Genomic DNA, 21,643 nt, shown 5'->3' with positions numbered 1-21,643 from the left:
TGTGGGAATCGCCCTGGGGCAGGTCCTGCAGTCACTCTCTGCTCCCAGCTTCCCGGTCTGTGGGGGACTGAGACACATTCTCCTAGCCCAGCCCCTCCTCCCCTTGGAGGACTTGTGGGCGTGGGATAGGCGGCTCCTCTGCTAAAAATGTGCAAGCTCTGGGCCGAGGGGAAACTGACAGCCCAACTGACAGCGGCTGCCTTGTGTCTGTCAAGCATGGGGTGCACTGGATGGAGGCCCTGCTCCTGTCCCCAAGGGGTTTATAATACGAGACCATGAACCCTGGACTAGTAACAAGCTAGGCCTTCTCAAGGTGACCTTGGCCAGCAGCACAACTTTGCAGCTGCTGGTGGATGGGGTCCCATCCCTAGCCTCACCCCTGGTCTCTTTAGCAAGCCCACTCTGAAGGCTTCCCAACAGCACAGGACAGTGTTCCCCGGGTGTCCTCACTGTAGCCAAGGGATATTTCCCACCTGGCTTGCCACTTGGTCCTCAGTGGGTTCCTGCTCAGCCTGGCAAGTGGGGGCTGGGAAGCCCCTGCTGGGAGGCAGGCCTCCATTCAGGTGGCTGGAGAACAAGGGGGCGGGGTCCTGAGACTTGGGCCTGGGCTCCTCTGAGCTGTTTTGGGAGTTGAGCTGCTGGGGCCTCTATGGGCGCTGAGTCGCCCTGTCTCCCAAGGCGGGTGAGCTGTGTCTCACCAAGGTGGCCACCCTCTTCCCTGTCCCCTACCCCTGACTCTCTCCCGAGGGGACAGTGGCCCTGAAGAAGAAACAAAAATTGAACGCCAGCCTAATAACCGCCCCACCGAGCGCCAGGCTCAGGTCTGTAATTTGTCTGGCTCTTCGCCGGGCTGGCTGCAGTGATAGAAGCAGTGATGCCTTTCCGCTGAGATTAATGATGTCCTTGCGGTGGTAGGCGGGAGGCCCGGGCCTCTTCTTTTTTGTGCCACTAAATGACATCCAGAGACTTCCACTCAGAAGCTGAAAAGCCCTCGTTCCATCACATCCAATTACTCCTGGAGAATATTTGCTGAGTGGCTGATCCTGCTGACTTGAGAGGCATGGGGCAGAGGGGACCACTCTGACTTTGGCAGGAGTGAGAGGGTGGGGATGCTGGGGGCTTCTGAGGTGGGGAGCGGTTACCCAGCTCCTCTGAAGCACTCGGGAGGATGGGGGAGTGGAGGTGTAATTCCTAGTTCCCTGGGGAAATAAATCACCCAGGATTTCTCCCTTGGTCCTGGGGCTCGGGGTGGGGGTGGGGAAGGGGCAAGAGAGGAGGCTCAAAGCTGTCAGTTTACGCTTTTGGTGCTCAATTCCAGTATCCACTGGCGGTGGCTGGCTGCAACTCTGGGTGAAATTCGGGGATTATCTGTGGGTTCCTGATGAGCCGTTCAATACTGCTTTGGACAGCTGATGTTTGGCTTGAATGGGGCGTGCTTCCCGAAGAGGGCTGCCTGCGGCCGGTGGAGGTTGCAGGCAGTTCCTAGCCAGGGTGCCTGTCTGAGAGTTGCCCAGGATGGCCCCATCTGGGCCGCTGCCAGGCCCCAGGTCCTACCCGCTCTGCCAGGTAGGTGGGGCCTTCGGAGGCAGCAGAGGGCTGCCTGACACAAGCCCACACTGATTCAGGGGTTGGGGGGGGTGGCGGTTCTGGGGCTCGGCCAGGTGAACCACCCTGGGAGGTCATGGCAGGGGGGAGAGGCTGTTTTGCAGTGGGCTGTGTGTGTTTGTGTGTGTCTGTGTGTGTGTTTGGGGATAGTCTGCAGGCAGGGTGCCCTTCCTTCCACGTTTGCCTACACCATGAACTTTTAGCTCACCGGCTCCAGGTCTGTGGATTTTCTCCCAGCCTCAGTCCCTTCACATCAATGCTTCCTACTGTTGACACTGCTTGGAGTTCTGCTGCCTTCCTGCCCTTGGCCTGTGCTTTCGAACATTTCCCCACAATGTCTCTTGTCTCAATCACCTATGGTACCCCTCGGGCCTTTAGAGGCCACAAGCAAGCCTTCAACCCCACTGTGTGGCAAGTCTCAGCCCATCCCTCTTCTCTGACCCTGTGGGTGGGTGGCTTACCCAGGAGCTGCTCGAGTCCGGTGTCTGTGGTGTTGGGGAGCGGGTTATGGCTGCCTTTTCCAGAACCCAAGGACCCTTCTCTGCCCCTCCCATCCCACTTTGCAAGGCGTAGTCTCTCTGCAGGCCTCCGAGGCTGCCTCAGTAAGGTAAATCTGGTGGGTCCCGTTAGCTCCCCTGGCGCTGTGGCACCATCCTGGGCTCACCGCCTTGGAGAGGCTTCTGGAACAAGCTGTGGCACGTCATCCTGTGGGGCAAAGAGGGGATTTCCCCAGCTCACTCGCGAGAGGAGCTTGAGGCTGTGGGCCTGGCTCGTGAGGCCTCTGGGCCAGGTGGCTGAGGTGTGGCACCACGCAGGTCATAGCTCCACAGGATTTTTAGTCTCTACACAGTACTTGGCTATCGCCTTCTCCAGGAAGGGGGTGTGAGGACACTCAGGACTTCAAGATGGACTTGCTCTTTCTCTGTCCCCACACCAGGGCCCAAGTGGTCTCGGTGAGGGGAGAGGGAATGTGGGTAAGTGAGTGATATGAGTCAAGAGCCTTGCCCCACAAGTCAGAAGAAAGGTAATTTGCTCTTAACTGTGGACCCTTGGTTGACCAAGCCACTTACTGTTCTGGGCGCCAGTTTCCTTGTTCGACTGGAGGAAGGAATGGCCACAGTACTGCTCGTCCCACAGAGTCCAGCCAGGGAGAGGCCGGGTAGGCTTGCAGAGAGGCTGGGCACAAGTGGTCCTGCCCGCCTGCCTGGTGTTGGGACAGGGAGGATGTGAGCTCCAAAACTGTCATTTGTGGATACGGTGCTCCCAGAGGTGGGTGTCTTTCCAGGTGTTAAAGGAAGTTGATGATGACTTGAATATGGGGGTGTGAGAATGTGCAGCTGTGTGTGTGTGTTTGTGTGTGTGTGCATGGCTTGTGCGTGTGCCTATGTGGGCATGTCCCATACACAAACATCCTCATTGACCGAAAGTTCACAGAGGGCTGAGCACAGGGACAGCTGGTAAAAAGGAAACATATGGCAGAGGTGAGCTCTTCCCTCAAGGAATTTATAATCTCGCGATGGAAGTGAGACCTGTGCAAGTGAAAAACGATTGAGTAATACAAAAGAGATAAAAGCAGGTGGCTAAAGAAGCAAAACCAAGTGGTACTGAGCGTGTTGAGATGGACAGCAGCAGGGAGGGCAGGTGCCTGTCGGCTGAGAGAAGACCACCCTGTGGGAAAGCACCACGGGGCCATCAGCAAGACTGGTGCTGTGCAGGGCGGTGGGGCCGCCAGGCTTGGGGCAGGGGAGGAGCGGTGTACTCCGATCAGCAGGCAGGGGGGAGCGTGGTGGGCACTGATGTGACTAAGACAGCAGGAGTTAGTGGGGGTGTGGTACAGAAGGGTGCATGGGGTGGGAACCAGCACTACCTACGGGCCATCTTCAGACACGGCCCCTCAACTCATTCAGTTGGTCCTCTACAACGTGGAAGCCTGCTGCCAAATCCAAGGCTGTTGTGAGGAAGTGGACGCAAACTATCATGAATCACAGATGGGCCCAGAGGCCAGATCAGGCTTTGGGCATACAAGGTGGAGGGGAGAGGTGGATTAGAGCTGGGGGAGAGGGACTGGACAGAGGTACAAGTCCAGTGTGTTACACGCCCAAACTTAGGAAGGGGCCATGTGGCCTTTGTGATAAATGTCAGTGAAACTGGGCCAGCCCTGGTCAGAGGGCATCTAGGCCAGGCTCTTTCAGCTTCACTGTTGATCCCTGTTTGGGATGTGGTCATGCTCAAGCTATCTATCTCCCTCTACTAGCTCTGTGAACTCCAGCTGTCAACAGGGCTACGGGTGACACCATATATCCATGAAAGCAGGGACCTGGTCCACATGGCTCACTTCTGTGCCCACAGCACCTAGAATACTGCCTCACACACACTCGGCATGCAGAAGGCATGTGTGAATCATGCCCCGCACGGAGGCGAAATGGCGGGGAGAAGGAGCTGTGTAAAGGCAGGAGGAATGGGAAGGCACGCTTTCCTAAACTAGAAGGAAGTTGGCACCAAATGCCCTTCCAGGGCCCATGCTGTGGTCCTGGCAGACCAGTATCTGATTGAAGGCCTCCACCCAGAAGTGTATGGAGTTGGATGGGCTCTTCAAGTCTGGTCACTTGCTCCCTGCACTCGTTCCGCAGAACTCCGAGGTGGGGGGAACTCGGTTAGCTGGGAGCAAATCATTCAGTGTCATTCAGTGGTAGACCCAACTAGTCCAACCCCTTATCCTGATGATGTGGAAACTGAGGCCCAGAGATGTGAAGTGGCTTGTCCAAGGTCACACAATGGATGTCAAGGTCTCCCATCTGCTGACGCTATAGATGTTGCTTTAATGTCACGGAATAAAGAGAAATCCTGGGGAGGGTTTCAGCCCCTGGCACTGAGCAATGTTCCCCGACCCCCATAGTCCTACAAGTTCAACTAGAATAATGTCGCACATGCTTCTCATCCTAAGCTGTCATCCACACCTAAGTCCTAGGGAGGAAAGGACCTAGTAGGGCTGGCTCAAGTCAACTGCCCTTCATGGATGCCTCCTTACCTGGCTGTTACATACTGATGCCCCGTCCCCCCGTCCCCCCGTCTCTGGAAGCTGTTCCTGCCTGTGCATCCAGGAAGCACAAGTGGATGGTTACAGCACTCATACCCTAGGACTCCCCTGTCCCTCCAAGGATACCTTCCCATGAAAAGAAAACTAGACCAAAGGGAGCCCCAGGGACTGTGTTCCTTGGCTCCATGTCCTGGCCCCCCGGGGGCTGGTCCAGCCTGGGGCTCCACAACTCCCTAAGCTCTGTGAGGGTGCTTCGGGGAGCACCAGGCTTTGGGGTCCTGACAGTGTGCGAGGGCGGTGTCTCCATTTGCCACGCCCCCTCAGTTCACCTTGGCACGCATCTCCACGCCTCTGGTGGTCTCCTGTGCCCTGCTCCTCTCTGGCCTGCCCACCGCTCCCAAGTAATCACCTCTAAAGTGGGGCTGTTGTGTGTTACTTCTCCCATGGGGCAGGAGCCCCCGGTGCCTCATGGCACCCACCAAGGTCAGGCCTCTTCTGGGCTGGCTCCTCACAAGGGGTGCTCCTTCTCACTTTTCAGAAATAATCGTTGCACCTGTGGTTTCCGCAGCCCTGAGCTCCCTTTCTCTTTCACTCAAAGGTTCCAGTGCCCTCCTTCTGCCAGGCCCAGCCCATGCCGCCACTTCCACGGAGCCTCAGGGCCATATACATTTGTAGATCATCTAGAGCCAACCTCTCATTTTCTAGATGGGGAAACCGAGGCTCAGAGAGGGTAGCTGAATTGCCCAAAAGTCAAGTCACTAGCTGGAGACTGGAAAAACAGATTTTCTCTCCCTGCAGAAAAATACCTTTGCACTCTTCCCAGATGAAGAGGATGTGTCTTCTGGGAGGGAAGGGGACCTTAGGAAGGTATGGACTATCCCTAAATCCACTTGATCTCCCGGTATCCTTACAGCCAGAAACACACAATTAAGTGCTTAATTATAAGCTGCTCTGCATTGTTATTTAAGTGTTTTCAAAGTAGACTGTAAGCCCCCTGAGGGCAGGAACATCCCCTGTGCTATGAGATCCTATCCTCTCCTAAGCCCCACACAGGAAGGTGTCCCACGGTGGGACAGGCACCCTGGCCTGGCCGGAGCGCCATCTGGAGGGATGATTTTCCCACCTTCCTTTCCAGAAGCAAGCAAAATGGCACAAAAGTCCAGGGACCCTGCCCAGATGCAAGTCCAGTTCCTGAGTTTTCATGTAGATTAAAGGGGGTGGGGGTGGGGGGGAAGTGTGCACAACGAACTGTGGTTTTGGCAAAGATTCATTCAAAGGGACTAATAATGGGTGTCAGGCTGCATAGGCTTAGCGCTTCCTTGCCTGCTGCCAGTGTCACAGGAAGGGCACACCAGCCGCTGTGTTTTCTGGAGGACAGGCTAGGATGGAACCTGCGGACCCAGCCACAGCGGAGGGCAAGTGTCTTTGCTGTAGGCACTTCCCTTCTCCCTTTGCCCCCTTTCATGATCCTTCTGGCCTTGCCTACTGCTCTGTCCTTCCCCCCCACACCCCCCCACCTCCTCAGAAAGCACTTGATCTTGCTGGAGGCTCCCTCAGGGGACAGTCTGAGCATTATCCTAGCCCAGGGTGTGGGCATTGTGATCTTGATGTCTTAACAGTGGGACTCAGGCACTGCCTGCTTTGCGAGACTCATCCCCCAGGAAGCACAGTGCCTGGATCGGTGTAAGGGGGGCTCACGGAGTCTTAGGTGACAGGGATCCAGGGGACTGGAGAAATTCATCTTGGCTTGGGCAAGATACATTATTCTTTTCCTTTTCTCTTTGTATCCAAATTTGACAGTGTGTCTTTGGGAAAGCTGTTTAAAACAGATTTCCAGATTGGCAAGATGCTGAGGGCACCTGGGGAGGGTTCACCAGTGGAAAGGTTGCACCAACTCTGCTTTCAGGGCACCCCAGAGCCTTCTGTGATTGGTGGCCCTTGCTCGGCACACCTGAAGGCCTCCTTCACTCAACCAATGCCTTTCGGGGCTCCACTTTCTGCTCCCCTGGGGCCTTTGGGCAACAGGCTTGTAACAATGCCTTTCCCGGCTTCCCAGTGGGTGTAAGTTGGTCAAGGTCACTGGGTGAGAGCAAATGGCTGATGACATCCACCCGCCCACTCACCTTCCTGCCAGCCTGGGGGATGTGTTGTTTGCACTCTCAAGATGGCATTTGTGCGTTCCGCATTTTCTTCCCTTCCCCCAAATGGGGGAGGTGATAGAGTGCACAGACTACTTTATTTCCCATTTTCCTGGAGAGAAGTCTAAGGCTCAGTGAGGGGTCATGGCTCACACAGGGTCAAGGTGAGTCGCCTGAGGCATGGCAGGGTCCACATGTCCTTGAGTCTTCCTCCCTGGCCCCCAGCTCCACCTTCAGTTAGCTATCAGGAGGCTATAGGGAGTAGGTCCTCTCCAGGATGCCAGACGGCTGCTCAGAGAAGCCAGTGAAAGGGGCATGGCTGGGGAAGTTTTTGCCCCACCACTGCAGCAATACTGGGCAGACAGAGCAATTAATGACCAATGAAGACAGACTGGCAAGGTGGCATTCCAGGGCCCTCTTGCCCAGATCAGGCTCAATTACAGCGTACAATTACTTGCAGAGGTGCTGTGGGGTAGCTGCCTGCACATGCCATTCGAGGCTAAGTGGGGGAAATGGTTCTCTCCCTGGCTCTACGCCAACTACAGCCACCATCCTGATCTGTGGGACTTACTTATGGGGGGCAGGGGGAGAACACATCTGATGTCAAAATCTTCAGGATGCTCATTCCAGTCTACTCCCAAGTAACACTACTCTTTGACTCTGGCCTCCAAAGCTCAAGGGTAAGGGGTCAACGTCCCAACTTATCCGTTAATGCACAAAGCATCCACGTCCACCCCCAAATTTACACCAGCTTTGACAGATGGGAAGGCCTTACCTCGAGTTTTGTTTTCTTTGGAATGGAGAGAGATGTTCTGTCCTTCCTGAAGGTAGACGAAGAACTGGTAGCGGTGGAAGCCACTTCGTGCTGGTGGGGAGGGAGGCTGGTAGGCTAGGGGCAGAAGAAGGACAGAGGATGGGCCCCACCCACCACAGAGCCCAGAGACCCCTGGCTCTTTTCTCTCAAGATAATTCTCTATGCCTTCCATGATCCCCAGTGAGTCCTGGGGTCCCAGCTGGGGGCTTACCCACGGCCAGCTATTGGGATTTATCTTTGGCAGGATCTCACCTTCAGTAGTTTCCTTTAGGAAACACCTTATTTTGGGGGGTGGTGGGGGGATGAGGTGGAGGTGTGGGTTGGTTGAAGGTCTTGGGCACTGGTGGGACTCCCAGGCCTTTCTTGGCCGGTGGGTGTTGGTGTTATCCCTTTGCTGTTTTTGTCTATCCTGATAGATTTCCTGCCTCAAGAGAAACCCATCTTCCTCTGTGAGAGTGTTTGGCAGTGGAGTTTTATTTATTTTTTCAGCATTTCCTTATGAACTCAATTCCCAAAGAAGCCAATTTCTTGGCTGGATCCGGAGGATCTGGAAGTGGTTACGGGGGTGGGTGGGACTCGGTTCAAAGGTTTGATCTTGGAAGTGTAGGATCTGGGTGCTTGGGGCGCTGGGAGCCCACTCAGGCTCTTCCGGAGGAGAAGGCCCATCTCCCTCCCTTTTGCCCTCGGTGCAGGAGGCAGATCTTTTTCTGGAGTAGGGGGTAGGGGGGTGGGACATCTCTCATTCTTTCCCCGAGTCTATGCAGGGGTTTTATGGGCCAGACTTTTGCGGTTGGTTCCAGTTGGGCCTCCTTCCAAATTGTGTGACTCTGCCTCCTCCCCTTCGCCTCCTCTCCCTTCCTAAAGAGCCAGGAATCTTCCTGGGGGTGGGTGGGGGTGGAGAGCTTGCAGTGAGGATGCCGGTGGGAGGGAGCTTGGTCCTTTATGGCCACCTCCGTCTCCTGGTCATTAGACAAGAGCAACTTGCTCTTTGGAACTGCTGGAATTGTTCCTCATGGTGTACTTCCGGCCACTGGGGCCTCCAGCATGCTCACAGCTAGGGGAATTCCTGACTATTCATCTCTCCCTGAGGTTTTGATTGCAGATCTGACATGCGCTCGCGCACGTGTGTGTGTGTGTGTGTGTGTGTGTGTGTGCATGCAGTGCGTGTGCGTGTGTTCAGAGTGAGCACAGCACAGGGTGTGCCAGGAGCCACATGAGTTTGTATGACTTGGGGTCTGTGCTGGTGCAGGGGTGAGTGTTAGTGCTGGGAGAGCTGGTGTGCGTGTTCGTGGAGGCTGTTTTGGAGGGTCTCTGTCAGTGTGTGTGCAAACGTGGGCCATTGTGTTTTTTCACCAACACTGCCAACTCTGAGAAAGACTTCTGAGCATAGGTGGGCGCCCGAGTGTGTCTTCATGTGCATGGAGGGCAGGTGCAGCTGGGTCAGCTTTTAGCAAGGCCAGTGGGTGTGTGGGGTGCCGAGTACGCTTGAGTGTGGGCACGTTCCATGCTGCCCAAGACTGGTGTCCATGATTCTGGGTGCATAAGGCTGTAGTTGGAACTCGCTGATCCAGTGCAACGGGGAATTTATCCTCAGGAGACATGGAGACTGAACCCCACTCACTAGGGCTTTCCTGAAGAATCCCCCCTCTAACAGTAGAGGTGAGAGGTTATGAGGAGGAAGGGAAGGGACATGCACGCATGTTGAGCCACTTCTTGGTGCCAGGCCCTGATTAAGTGCTTTCCCTTGGGACATCCCCTTAATCCTCACCACAACTTGGTAAGATGGGTGTTGCTGCCATTTTCTGGATGAGGAAACTGAGGCTCTGGGAGGTAAAGTCAGGCGAACAGTAAGTAGTGGAGCTGGGATTTGAAGCCAGGCCCGTCTGACCTGTGTCGCTCCACAGAACTATGAGGCTCATTTATCTTTCTGCCCAGCCCTTTCCGGGAGGTGTACGGAGCCCCATATGACGAGACCACCTTGTGGGCCTGGGTACAGGGGACACAGGGAGGCAGGCAGAGGGAAGAGAGTGACCCGCTGATCTCTGCCAGGAGAGCAGTTACAGTTGCTCTCCTGACAACCCTTGCCTTCCACGCTGGCCCCACCCCTTACTTGTCATGAGACAAGTGGGGACTGTGCCTCGACTTCATTCTCTTTAAAATGGACATATTGGTGGCAGCGGCCTCAAAATGCAGCTGTGAAGATGACCTTAGAGCACACAAGTACACTCCTGGGCCGGCGCTTGCACGCTGTGAAGTGTCAACATTGAGTGGCTTCGTTATGGTTCTCGCGGTCCTCCCTGTGGCCCTGGCTGGGGCAAGGGGGGTTGGAGGGTCGTACTCACCTGACAGCTCCTGGCCCTGAATCTTCCCTTTCTTCATATCAGTGCCCTGAAATGACAGACAGGCATGGGTGTGGGAGACGACTGGGGCAGCCGAAGGCCACACCAGCACACTTCGGTCCAAGTGGGTTTTGCTGACTTCGTTCTCTCCCTGAGGGAGTACGATGGAGGAGTAGGAACATGAACGGCTGCTCCTGAGAACTGGCTATAAGGTTTGAAATGGTGCCTCAGGGGGCCCAGGGAGAGAGGACAGACACAGGCATTGCTGAGGGTGGCCTAGGGGTGAGGGATGGGCCCCCTGAACATGAGGGGACACTTCTGGAAGGACGCTCCCATCATCTGCGCCCCTAGACCAGGCACAGGACACAATTCTGCCTGTGCGGTCTGGTCAGATCTGGGGCAGGCGCTGACAATTCTCACAGCCTTGCTAAGCCAGCCCACCCTCTCAGGTTCTCTTTCGGGCCTTGAGAGTATTAGGCCAGTGGCTGCCTGAGTAACCAGAAGGGCAGGGAGGGTGGGAGGAGGCTGGACCACTGATTCTGAGGCAACTTCTTCCCCAGCCTTGACTGGACTCAGCCCACAACCTCTGGGCAGATTCTTTGGCCTCAGTTTCCCTCTTCTTCCTTCCCCTCCCTTTCCCCCTCTGCTCCGCGTCTGTGGGATAATGAGGCGATCCCGGGGGCGGGTGCTAATTATTGTTTGTGCAGGACCGAGAGATGCTCAGATGAAAGGGACTGGAGCAGGGCCCCTGGGTCCGTGCCACAGCTTGCGGCTCCTAGGTGTGGGGTTTTATAGCCTTAATGATGGTGATTAGCATGGCTCTTCACGGGCTCTGCCAACACCTAACTGTGCCCTGGCCATCTTTCCACCAAGCACTCCTGAGGCAGCCTCTGCTCTTTCCCCTCACAGAGGTGCTCAGGATGAGGGTTTGGGAGCAGGGAGCTGAGAGACCTCCTCTCATTTCTCTGCGGAGACTCTCGGGGTCAGCTGGGAGACCTAGCCCCTAGTGCGGGTTCCTTTCTACAAAATTAAAGCCCCACCTCCCTCTCCTTGAAGCCCCCTGATCTCTTCCCCTTTGGGCTATAGCTTGTCCACCAACCGTTCTCAGAACATCCCCTCTCCCAGACCCGTCCCTGGCTGGGAGAAGGGGCAGAGGACTGCACTGGGCCCCTCCACCTTGGGCCCCCTTCCCACTTGGTTTTCCTCGCCCCAAGCAGGTAAGATCTCTGTCCTTTGGCACCCTTCCAGCCCCCTCATGCAGTCTTGTCTGCTCCGGAGCGTCTCGGCAGCCTTCAAATTCAGTCCCTGGAACAGCAGGGCGCGTGCCAACACCTCACAGAGGTGCTCAGGATGAGGGTCTGGCCAGCTCTGCCTTGGCTGGCTTTCAGCACGGTCCCTGACTCCCCCAGCATCAGGCCCTGTCTTACCCAGGGCTGGCAGGGGGCTCCAGGTGTGGCCAGGGGTTGAGAAGCCAGGGGGCGCCAGGGTAGAGGAAAGGGGTTGGGGAACAGAGGCCCCTCCCCTGATTCCCATCTCTCTCCTCCCGGGACGTGAAGGCCCAAGCCTTAGCAGCCACTCTCCCAAAATAGCTCTCTGGCGGCTCTAGCACCGCTGAGAGATGGGGGCTAAGCCCAGGGCGGCCCAGCCCAGCTGGCTCTGCGCTCCCAGCCTTCCCCTCACGCCTCTCCAAGTCAGCCCCGCCAGCGGTTTGTTTAAACAAAACAATAGCAACCTAAGCTGGCTGTTTCTTTTCAATTCCCCACAGGCTTGGGTCCCACCCAGAGTGATAAACAGGCTTCTCTCCTCTGTGTGAGTGCAGGGAGGGGTAAGGGTGGGGGCTGGGGCCCGTAAGGTCAGGGAGTTTGTGCAGAGCAGCATGGAAAGTCTGATCTGTAGCCCTGATCAGGGTGGAAAGGCTCTCCTACCCCTCCCTTTCACTCCAGGGAGTCTTTTCTCATCAACCGGGGCCAGCTTGGCACAGACACCCGCACACCCGCACACCCGCCGATTCATTGAGTAAAGCCAGCAGCCCTTCCCGCCTGCCTTCCCTGGCCGAGAGCTCCGCTGAGGCGGCTGCTGGGGGAGCGTGAGCAGAGGGCATTGATAGCTTTAGTTTTTAGGGTCTCTCTGGAGCTCGTTATACAGACCGGCGCTGGTCCTTGGAAGGGCAGGAAGGCTCTAAGGAAGGGCCAGGCTGTAGAGGCGCCCCTGCAGAGACTGTGGTCAGTGTGGCTGGTACGCACTCAGGATGAGGATGGGCTAGGCTTCCTTTGGGCATAAACCTTCCCCCACTGGTCTGTCCTGGGAGTGGGTAAACTTTCTACCATATAATCCACATGTGGTAGTGGCCTTAGGAAACCAAATTCAAAGGGTGAGAAAGTTGAGACTCAAGGAGTTCAAACTGCTTGTCTAGAGCCACGGAGCAGTAGGTGGGAGAATCCCAGAATATTCCAGGAGGAAGGGGCCTTAGACCCTTGGATCTTTGAGACCCACTAGCTCAAGATCTCATGTCTTTTGACCCGCAGCACCATCCTATGTTTTTTCTACAGCGGTCATGATGACCCTATCACTTCTCCAGGAGGCACTGTTTTAGGAAGACTATTATTAAACTACACAGATATCATGTGGAGGGCTGGGGCCACAATGGAAATGGTGAAATGGCTGCCTGCCCTCCAACCTCCCAGCCCTCCAACCCCATATGAAATCATGAGCTCTTCTGAAGTGTCTTCGTGGACTAGGATACCACAATTAGCCTGAGATGACCTTAGAAAGCTGGACATCTCTGGATATGGATGAGATTCTGGAATATCTTGGGGGTGGCGGATGGGGTGGGTGGTGGGAATCTATGGTTCTGAGCACTTCCTAGGGAAACAGGACTGAACCTGAGGGCAGGCAATGAACCTGGCATTTGAGGAACAGATCCCACACCTGTCAAGTCTGAGCAGACAAGAACTTTGGAAAGAGAGTCTGCAGTGGGGAAGGGACTGTGAGAGCACCCCGACACCTGGCTTCCTCACCTGGACCCCTCCTCCCTGGCCTTCCCCCTCCCCCAGGTATGCTGCTCCTCTTTAAGATGTGCCCAGCCCAGACAAAACCTCCTTTCCCTTACTATAGCTAAGACAGATTGACATTTTCAAAAGGAGCTTGTCTAAATGCTAAGGTTAAAAAAAGGAAATAATTATAGAAATTACAAACAGTGTAGAAATTGTTGGGTTTCTGATTCTGAAGAACACCTAACAGCCCAAGATGGTTTTTTCAGGGTATCAGGACAGGAACACCTGAGGTGTTAGGGCAATGTGCTTAGGAGGATGTCCAGGGCCCTTCTAAGTGTTGGAGACTAGATAATCTTGGGGAGGCAACTCTTCTCCTCATTAGCATCCTCTGGCAAAGGGAGGAGAGGAAGACGTAGAAGATTGCCCAGTGGGACCCTTAAATGCCCAGGATATAAAAACAGTTTCCTCTTTTTCTTAGAAGTTGGTTCCCAGTATGTATGTGTTTGCATGTGTGCATGTGTGTGTTTGTGCATGCAGGGTATGTGCATGACTGCCTGGTATAGGAAGATTCTTTGGCACAAATTATTCTAATTGCAGAGAGGAAGCTTGAGTCTATGGACACTTAGGAGGAATTTCTGGGTTTACAGACATAAGTTGGGAACTGGCATATGAGATGCTTAAGAGAAGGCGAAATTCGACCAAGAGTCAGAGAGTCACAGTGGCCCCATTCTTGGCCCAGGCTGAGAGAGACGATTTTACCAGACTTGTTCTGGCCAGCTGGTCTCTGGTCAAGTAAAGAGCACAGTGCTGGGAGCTGGGGTCTGCTGCCCCTACTATGATCTTACATTTGCAATGAGCTTTCAGGATTTATTCTCCAGGGCTCTGTCCAACTGATGGATTGATCTCACAGCAGCCCTTACATGGGGAGGGCAGAGATCAGTCTCCCATCTGACTGGAAAGAAACCCAGAGAAGCTTTCACCTCTTAAGGGCAGGGACTGAATCCTGCCCATCTCTGTGACCCTTAGATGCTTTGCATCTAGGGGTAGTAGACATTGTCAGTGCCCTGGCTCATTCTCTGGCCCTTGCCACTTTGGGGCTCTCCAATCTGCTTCTCCTGGTCCCAGGGCCACCTCTGGCCTCCAAAGCCTACTTCATCACCTGCACAATAGGGCAGACATGCTGGGGGTGGGGTTAATATCCCCTTAGGAGCTGTTGCTCCTAACCAATGGCTGATGGGAAATGAGGCATAAATACTCCAGTTCCTCACCTCATGGGAGGAATGATGGAGCAGCATATTTCAATAATGGCTCCAGGTACCCACAGTGGAATTTGTTTGCTCATGAACCTTGACTGAGTGCCTTCCTTTTTCTCTCTTACCCTCCCCCGTGCTGGTGCTTCCTTGTGTCCCTTTGAAAATACACTACTTGCCCTAGACTCCTTGTCTCAGACTCTGCTTTGGGGGAACCCAAGCTGAAATATTAAGTCTAATAGATATTTGTGGAAGGAGTGGAGAGATGAATGAAGGCTTTGTCTAAGGTGTCATAGGTAGCTGGCCTTGATGCCAAGACTAGAAGCCTCTACTCCTCACAATGTCCCGCCTCTTCTGATGGGACTACACTGCTACTGTCTGGACCTGGATCCTTCTTGCCTTTCTGGGCTGGGTCCCAGAGGTCCCACAAACAGATGAGCCAACTAGATGACAGTCACCCCTATCTTTTGTTTCTTGTCCATGGGGACATCAGAGAGCTACATTTCCTGAGAATCAAGAGTCCAGAGGCACCCCTTGCCCAGCCTGGAGAAACCTTAGGTAAATGCTTCTTGAGACTGGTGGCCAGATTCAGGTTGTGAGGTCTGGTGGGTGGGGAAGGGGCCTGGCTCAGCGTAGCTTTCTCATTCCCCTTCAATTACCTACAGGCAACTGTCCGCCCACCAGGACGTTTGTGGAGGCTCCAGGTACTGAGGCTTGCTGACCCCTGGGGTAGAGGGTCAGCAGTACATTTCCTAGAGTCTGCCGGAGATGATTTAATCGCTTCACCCACTTCTTCCCATATAGACAGGAGGATTCAATCACTTCTCCTGCCTGGCTGCAAACCTCAGTCAGAGTGGTGAGTTTCACTTTTTGATCACAGAGTGGGTGGGTGGGTAGGGGGCTGTCAGAAGAGTCCTGAACTTGAAAGGTGAGTTACAGAAAGACGTTGTGGGGATAAGGGAGACTGAAGGGAGAAATGAAGGCAACAGCACTCGGGGAGCAGCGGGGGGAGGTAAAAAAAAAAAAAAAAAAAAAGGGAAACTGGAAACAGAGTTCCAGGCTCTCTGACACTGGCACCAAATGAGAAAGCTCCTTGCTGTTTTGCACAGCTGCCTGCAAGCTGCCAAGTGGCAAAGGATCCAGGAAAAGGCACAAGATGGGAAAGTGCTACCCAGCAATCTGTGTATTCTGCAATTAAGAAGGGTAAGTAAAAGGCACTGACAGCTTCTGGGCTCTGAGGTCTCGAGGGGCCGTGGCTGCCAGGCCACCTAATGCCAGCCTGGAAAGGACCCAGCCCTGGAGACCTGTGCCTGCTCCAGGGTAGAGGCTGTGATCAATTAATCCTGTGGCCTGCTTTTTTGCCCTGAGGCCAGGGAAAGGAGGGCTGGCCACTGAGGTAGGTAAAATGGAGTCCATGGGAAGTGGTGAGGAGTCATGTACCTGAGCCCTCTTGGGAGCTGAGTGCTTCTAGACTCCATGGTGTAGGATGGCCAATTATTTTGTGCACCAGTTTCCCTCGAGAAGTATCAACATCAAAGACCGGATAGGCCTCTTCCTGGCATCTTCATGGGCAGTGGGGCTGAGTGGTGAACAGTCTTTAGGTAATGTGCTGGTGGGGAGCCGGCAGATTTGGTATCTTGGCACTGACTGGCAAGAGACCTCTGGGTTTTGACCCCCAGTTTGGCTTCAGATCTGGAGTCAGTTACCTCCTCGGGTATCCAGATGCCAATATGGGGAGAGGTGGGGTGTGGCTGAGGAGGAATTATCTGCTTTTGAAGTCAGTTACCCAGATGAGAGAGAAGAGCTTTTCCCAGGGGTTCACCATTCTTCATGACACTGGGTTAAAAGGCAAGATTTCCCAAGGCCAAGGTCAAGGTTGTCTATGGCTTAAAAAGTACAGGCTGTCCAGGCCCTTTGGTCCAGGCCCTTTGTTCCAGGCTATGTGGAAGTATACGCGGTTTCCAAATAAGTCACAGTGTCTTGCACCTGTGTGTATGTGATAACATCTAGTATGGAGTTGGCCCTCAGGAATGAGGCTGGGGAGATGGGCAGATAAATCAGTCAATGAATGAGATGCCCTGTGTTGGAGACAGAGATATGAATGAGACCCATTTTATGGTATTGAGGAACTTATGGTCTAGTGAGGGAGATAAATCAACAAAGAAATAACTCTATTACAGGCCTAAATAATTGAAGTCTGTGAGAAGTACTGGAGGAGCACAGAGAAAGGAAGTTGTAACTGCTTGGGGGTAGTGATCACGAAAAGCTACTCAAAGGGGCTATACTCTCTCTGGGCCTTGAAGGATGTGTAGGAGTTTTTTAGTTTTCCAGTGGACTGGATAGGGGAGGGGCAGCTTAATTTGAGGGAACTATAATTAGGATGTATACATATGCAAACAAGATGTGAAAAGGACAGGGGGGTCTGGAAGAAGCTCAAGATAAGGCTGGAAATTTAAGCTGGGGTTCGGTGTGAATGGCCAGTAATGCTCCTGAAAATCAAAGCCACCAGCAACCTTCGTTTTGGGTCCACAGCCCCTACGCAAGACTTCTTCCATATGCTTAGCAACTGTGTACCCAGAGAGTCCTCAGAGTGGGCCAGTGGAGCTGCCTCTGGCCAAGAAAGTGTCTGGGTGGGGCTGGGCCTTGGAGCACGACCCACGTGGAAGGTCAAGCTTCGTGGGGATGAACTCCACCATCATGGCCTCATTCAGAGCAGGGGAGTCTGGGACTCCAAGGCCAAACACCTCCCTTTTACAAATGATAACTTTGTTTCAGATCATTAAAGTACTATATGCTCAGTGAAGAAAAGTTTTAAAACACAGAAAAGAAAACAAAATACTAGAAAGGAAAAGAATCCCCTGATTGTTCTGTGTAGAGGTAACTGCTCTGAGAACACCATGGGTCCCTTCCTTGCATTTGGGTCCCAAAGCACAGGTGCCAGCTGTGAGCCTCTGGTGCTTCTGGGGCCTGCGCTGGCTGGACTCCCCTCTGCCCTCCTGCGGAGGTAACGTGCCTGAGGGGCTTTCAGTCTCTGAAGCCCAGAGACTGGTTTAGACCTCAGGAGAAGGCGGACCCACTCCTCTTTGCCCCTTGCCTGTCAGAGGTCACCCATTCTCTGGATGCAGCTCTGTAGTAGGGTTAGAGAGGGGGAGTGGGAGGGAGAACAGAATAAAGAACACAATGCATGACCCGCTCCACTTAGAAACAGACAAGCTATACTAAGATAGTTTGGAAGCAATATCATGAGTTGGTGGCCAGATCTAATTATTGTGCATCGACATCAGTTTAGACTGAAGATGGCCATTTCTGGATACCTGGAAGAAAACCCGAGGCTCTCAGAAGTAACAGGTCTCTGGAATGTCTCAACTACCTGGAACCATGCAGAGACTTGGCTCTTTTTCATAAGCACATTTCCCTGAGCCCTTGAATCGTACCCTTTTAGTTCCCCAACTCCTCTCATCTTAACTATTTTAGTTAGTGATCTTATTAAACACTAGTTCTTATCTTCTTAAACACATGCAGAGACTACCTTATGTAATTTTAAACACCACTGTGGTTGTCACCATGAATAACCACTTTTGTACCCTCCTATAGCACCAGACTGCGATGCTAAAACACAAATAAAATGAACAGGCCATTTGGCCTTCCGCCTGCTCAAACCTCCTTAGGAGCCAATAATTTAATATTTATGTGGTCGTGGTCACCACATAAAGAAAGGGGAAGCACCTCTTGCCGGGTGCCTACAGTGCATAGGCACTCGGCCAGCGCCAGTAGTTTTACACCGGTTAGTTTCCTCTGGTCCCCGCCTTCCTGGACATTTCCTGCTAAGGAGCGGTGACCCTCAGGAGACCCACCACCTGGAGGACGGAGGCCGCCTGCCCTGCTGGAGGAGTTGTGCTTCATGGTCGGAGTTTTGGCAGCTGCAGGAACTAGGGAAGTGGTGTCATCCAGCTAAAAGCAGCCCCATCGTGTTAGTGACTGAGCGGTTAGCACAGCCGGCCGAGAGGGCAACCTGGGCTTCAGTCCAATGTCATGGCCAATTAGCTACATGACTGTGAGCAAGACACTTAGTTTCTCAGTGTCTCAGTTTCCGTACCTATGAAACGGCAACGATAGCGATACCTGCCCCGATCTCCCCATGGAGCTGTTGCAAAGACAAAATTAGGAAGTGGGATATTCTCAGGTCCCACAGTGCTGCCCCAGTACAAGGGTCATCCTGGTCCCCCTTCCTCAAGGCTGCCCACTAGGGGTGGGGCGGGGTGGCAGGGGGTGGGAGGGGACGGGGACCCATCCTGCTGGCTCCCTCTTGCTGTGGCAGTCCTGAGAGGTCTCCTGGCAGGGTCAGTCTCATGAGGCTGGTGGCTGTGCTGTGGGCTCAGAGATTGCTCAGCTGTGACCGAGGGCCTGTCCCGCTGGGTCTGCACTCACCCGGGGTGCGAGGAGCGCTTGGCACATAATGTTTATTAATATGCCTTGATGAGGGGCATTAATATCTCTTCATGACACCATCTGAGCCCAGCCTCCTTTCTCTCACTCCTTGCTCCGTTCTTTTCCCTCACCCACAGACACACACACACACACACACACATACACACACACACAGAAAGCGAAGGATGGGAGGGAGAGTTGTTGGGAGGGAGGTGCTCCGATGGGAGTCCAGCCACCAGCCACAGGGGCGGATGAAGGATCCTGGGTGAGGGAGGCAGGAGGGTGGAGAGTGCTGGAGCTCTGCTGTCAGGTGGAAACTTGGCCAGAAACTGCTTGGCTATGGGAGTGAGGGAAGCAAAACAGCAGCAAGATGTTTCCAAAATCGGTGGGGAGGAAGGGGAGCGGCAGAGGCTGAGACAGGAGCCAGGGAGCTTCAGGAGCTGAGGAGGGGCTGGGTTCCTTCATGGGAGCAGGGAGAGACGAGGAAGTCTGGAGGTCATTCGCAGGCTGGGTCTGCGGGCGGGGGCGGGGGTGGCAGGGTGAGAGTCAGAGAAGGGGAGAACAGTAATTCACACTCACTAATGCACACACTCATGCATACATGTGGTCACACACTCATGGCCCCCCATATGCATGCTCATATAGACGTTTGCACACGACCCTCATACTCACACTTAGACACATGTGCTCACACATACCCTCACACACTCACATATATACATGTTCACAGCCACACACACGCTCCCATACAAACACAACAGGCTTCCATGGACACATATTCACACACACAGCTGTCATGCTTACTTATGCACATGCACCCACACATATGCACCCACACGCAACACATGTCCACACAGTCACATACACATGTTCACACACATACATGCACACTCACACACATACACTCACATGCTCACACATGCGTGCTGATACACAACTCTCTGCACTTGCGCACTTATGCACACACAGTCTCACATATACACATGTTCAGCCATGCACACACGTACAACGTGCTTACATGCACACTCACACATCTCATATATACATGCCCACAAACACAATATGCTCATAAAATATTCATACATGCACACACACACTCACATACATACTCACATAGTCACACACACAATACATCACAAATGCATATTCACAAATGCAAATGTAGTGTCCTACAGACGCACCCTCATGTGCATATACACATACAATATACAGAGCCGTATGCAGTCACACATGCATACTCACAAAGTACACACACACGCTCATACTCCCTCTCCCAGGCCTCCTTGCACTGGTGGGCATGTCAGGGGCTGAGTGTGATGGGAAGACCGGGACGATGGAGCACTCGGAAGGGGCCGGTGGTGACGCTAAAGCCTGGGCTGCAGGATTAGGACAGGCAGGTGTGGGGACCTCCAGACCCCTGGCAGGACACCAGGACAAAGAGATGACTGATGGGGACTGTTGTTCGTGAGTAAGAACGAGGCTGTGCTGCTGCCGTGTGAGGACCGATGGGGTAGGGGGTGTGGGAAGGAAGGGGAGCCCTAGTGGGAGAGGTGGTCAGCAGAGTGAAGGGCACCACCTCTGCCTCTCCCAGCACTGCAGCGTCAAGCTTCGGGGTGGCCTGCTCCCCTCTCCGTGCAGTACAGAAGCAGAACAGTTGGGAAGTGGGTGCGGTTATCCCCCAAATAAACAGGGCTTGGGAAACTGCCCCCTCCAGAGGGAACAAGCTACGTCCTCAGGCATGGTGCCTATCGGTGGTGGCTGCCTATCTGTGGTGGCTGCCACCCCAGGAGGGAGGACAGGAGACACTGGCGAGGGCCAATAAGCTGAGACGAGAACCCCGGGCCAGACCTTTGCTTCCCGGCTGCAAGCTGGACCAGAGGAGGCCCAGTAGCCCCCTAATGCCCACCTGGTCTGGGGAGGGTACCCCAGGGCTTATGGATGCCTGGGGACACTGGTGTATGGACCACTCCGGGGTGGCTGTGAGAGCTTTATGGGGGCTCCCCTGGGTTCTGTAGAGTGGGGCCCACCTTCGCCAAGTGCTGGGAGGCTTCTCGGAGCACCTGGTTCAGCTTCTCCACTGGCTCCCGGTTCCACTAGTCCTTCCATCTCCTCTCTTTTTGCCTAAGAGGTTTCTCACCACCCCCAATTCTGTTCCAGGAAACGGCCAGCCGCCTCTGGACCATTCTGCCCTCCCCATGTGTCACTTAAGAAAAGCTGGTAATCCTAGAGGAGCAGGCCACAGGGCTGGGGGGCTAGGGAGCTGGGGGCATGGAGTGGAGAGGGGGCACCCAGCAATCATGAGCCCTCTGTGGCCTCCTGGGGGAAGGCAGGTAGCAGTGATGGTGGGAGTCTGGCTCCTGGGCTCTGTTCTCTGCTTTCTCTTCCTCCTCTGCCCTACTTTAGGCTTCCACACTCAGTTCTAGTGGGAAAATAAAGCATAATCCACAATTTTAGGCCTCCTCTCTCCTTCCTTACCAGAGGGCCCAGGACAGGTAAGACCTTATGAAAAAGAAGAAAGGAGTGAGGAGGGAAAGAAGGTAGGAAGAAAGGAAGGAAGGAAAGAAGGGAGGGAGGGATAGACAGACTTTCTGGAAAAAAAGCTTGGGGCTCAGGATGTTGAGCAAGAAAAGAGGCTGGCAAGACCCGGCGGTTCTGTGAAACTCTGTACTCATTAGAAAGTGTGATAATAAATAGAAACGGTAAGTCTCATTCAAATCACATTTTGCTCTTTTCACAGGGGCTGACAGTAAACTTGGCCCTGCTGCCCTAGCCCTTCACTACTCAGAACAGCAGCAGCGGCACATGGGAGCTTGTCAGAAATGCAGACTCTCGGGTGCCACCCTGGACATGTGAATTAGAATCTTCCTTTTTACAAGAACCTGCAGTGAGTCACATGTACATTAAGGTCTGAGAAGCGCTGCCTCCGAGGTCTGCTCTCGGGCCTTCCTGCCCACTTTCCCTGGGGTCTCTGGATGGTGGCAGCAACGGTGGGAACCAGCCCAGCTCAGGTCACTGACAGGTCTCTTTCTGGCTTTGGAG

At 54.0% G+C, this 21,643-nt stretch overlaps 1 protein-coding gene across 6 annotated transcripts in view; it reads right to left on the bottom strand.

The window, feature by feature from the left end:
• PEBP4 (phosphatidylethanolamine binding protein 4) overlaps positions 1–21,643 on the bottom strand; it is a 213,954-nt gene that overhangs the window by 3,323 nt on the left and 188,988 nt on the right. For all 6 annotated transcript variants that reach the window (XM_039243734.1, XM_039243740.1, XM_039243738.1 and 3 more), the window contains 2 exons: positions 9,937–9,982; positions 7,556–7,669 (listed from right to left, as the gene is read on the bottom strand). In XM_039243734.1, the coding sequence (XP_039099665.1) occupies positions 7,556–7,669; positions 9,937–9,982 (160 nt within the window). The remainder of the gene's footprint in view (positions 1–7,555; positions 7,670–9,936; positions 9,983–21,643) is intronic.

This window comes from Hyaena hyaena, unplaced genomic scaffold (assembly GCF_003009895.1).
Source record: "Hyaena hyaena isolate Hyena2069 unplaced genomic scaffold, ASM300989v1 scaffold_230, whole genome shotgun sequence".
NCBI classification, from domain to species: Eukaryota; Metazoa; Chordata; class Mammalia; order Carnivora; family Hyaenidae; genus Hyaena; species Hyaena hyaena.
The sequence above is the reverse complement of the archived record's forward strand: the minus strand, read 5'-3'. Positions and strand labels throughout refer to the sequence as shown.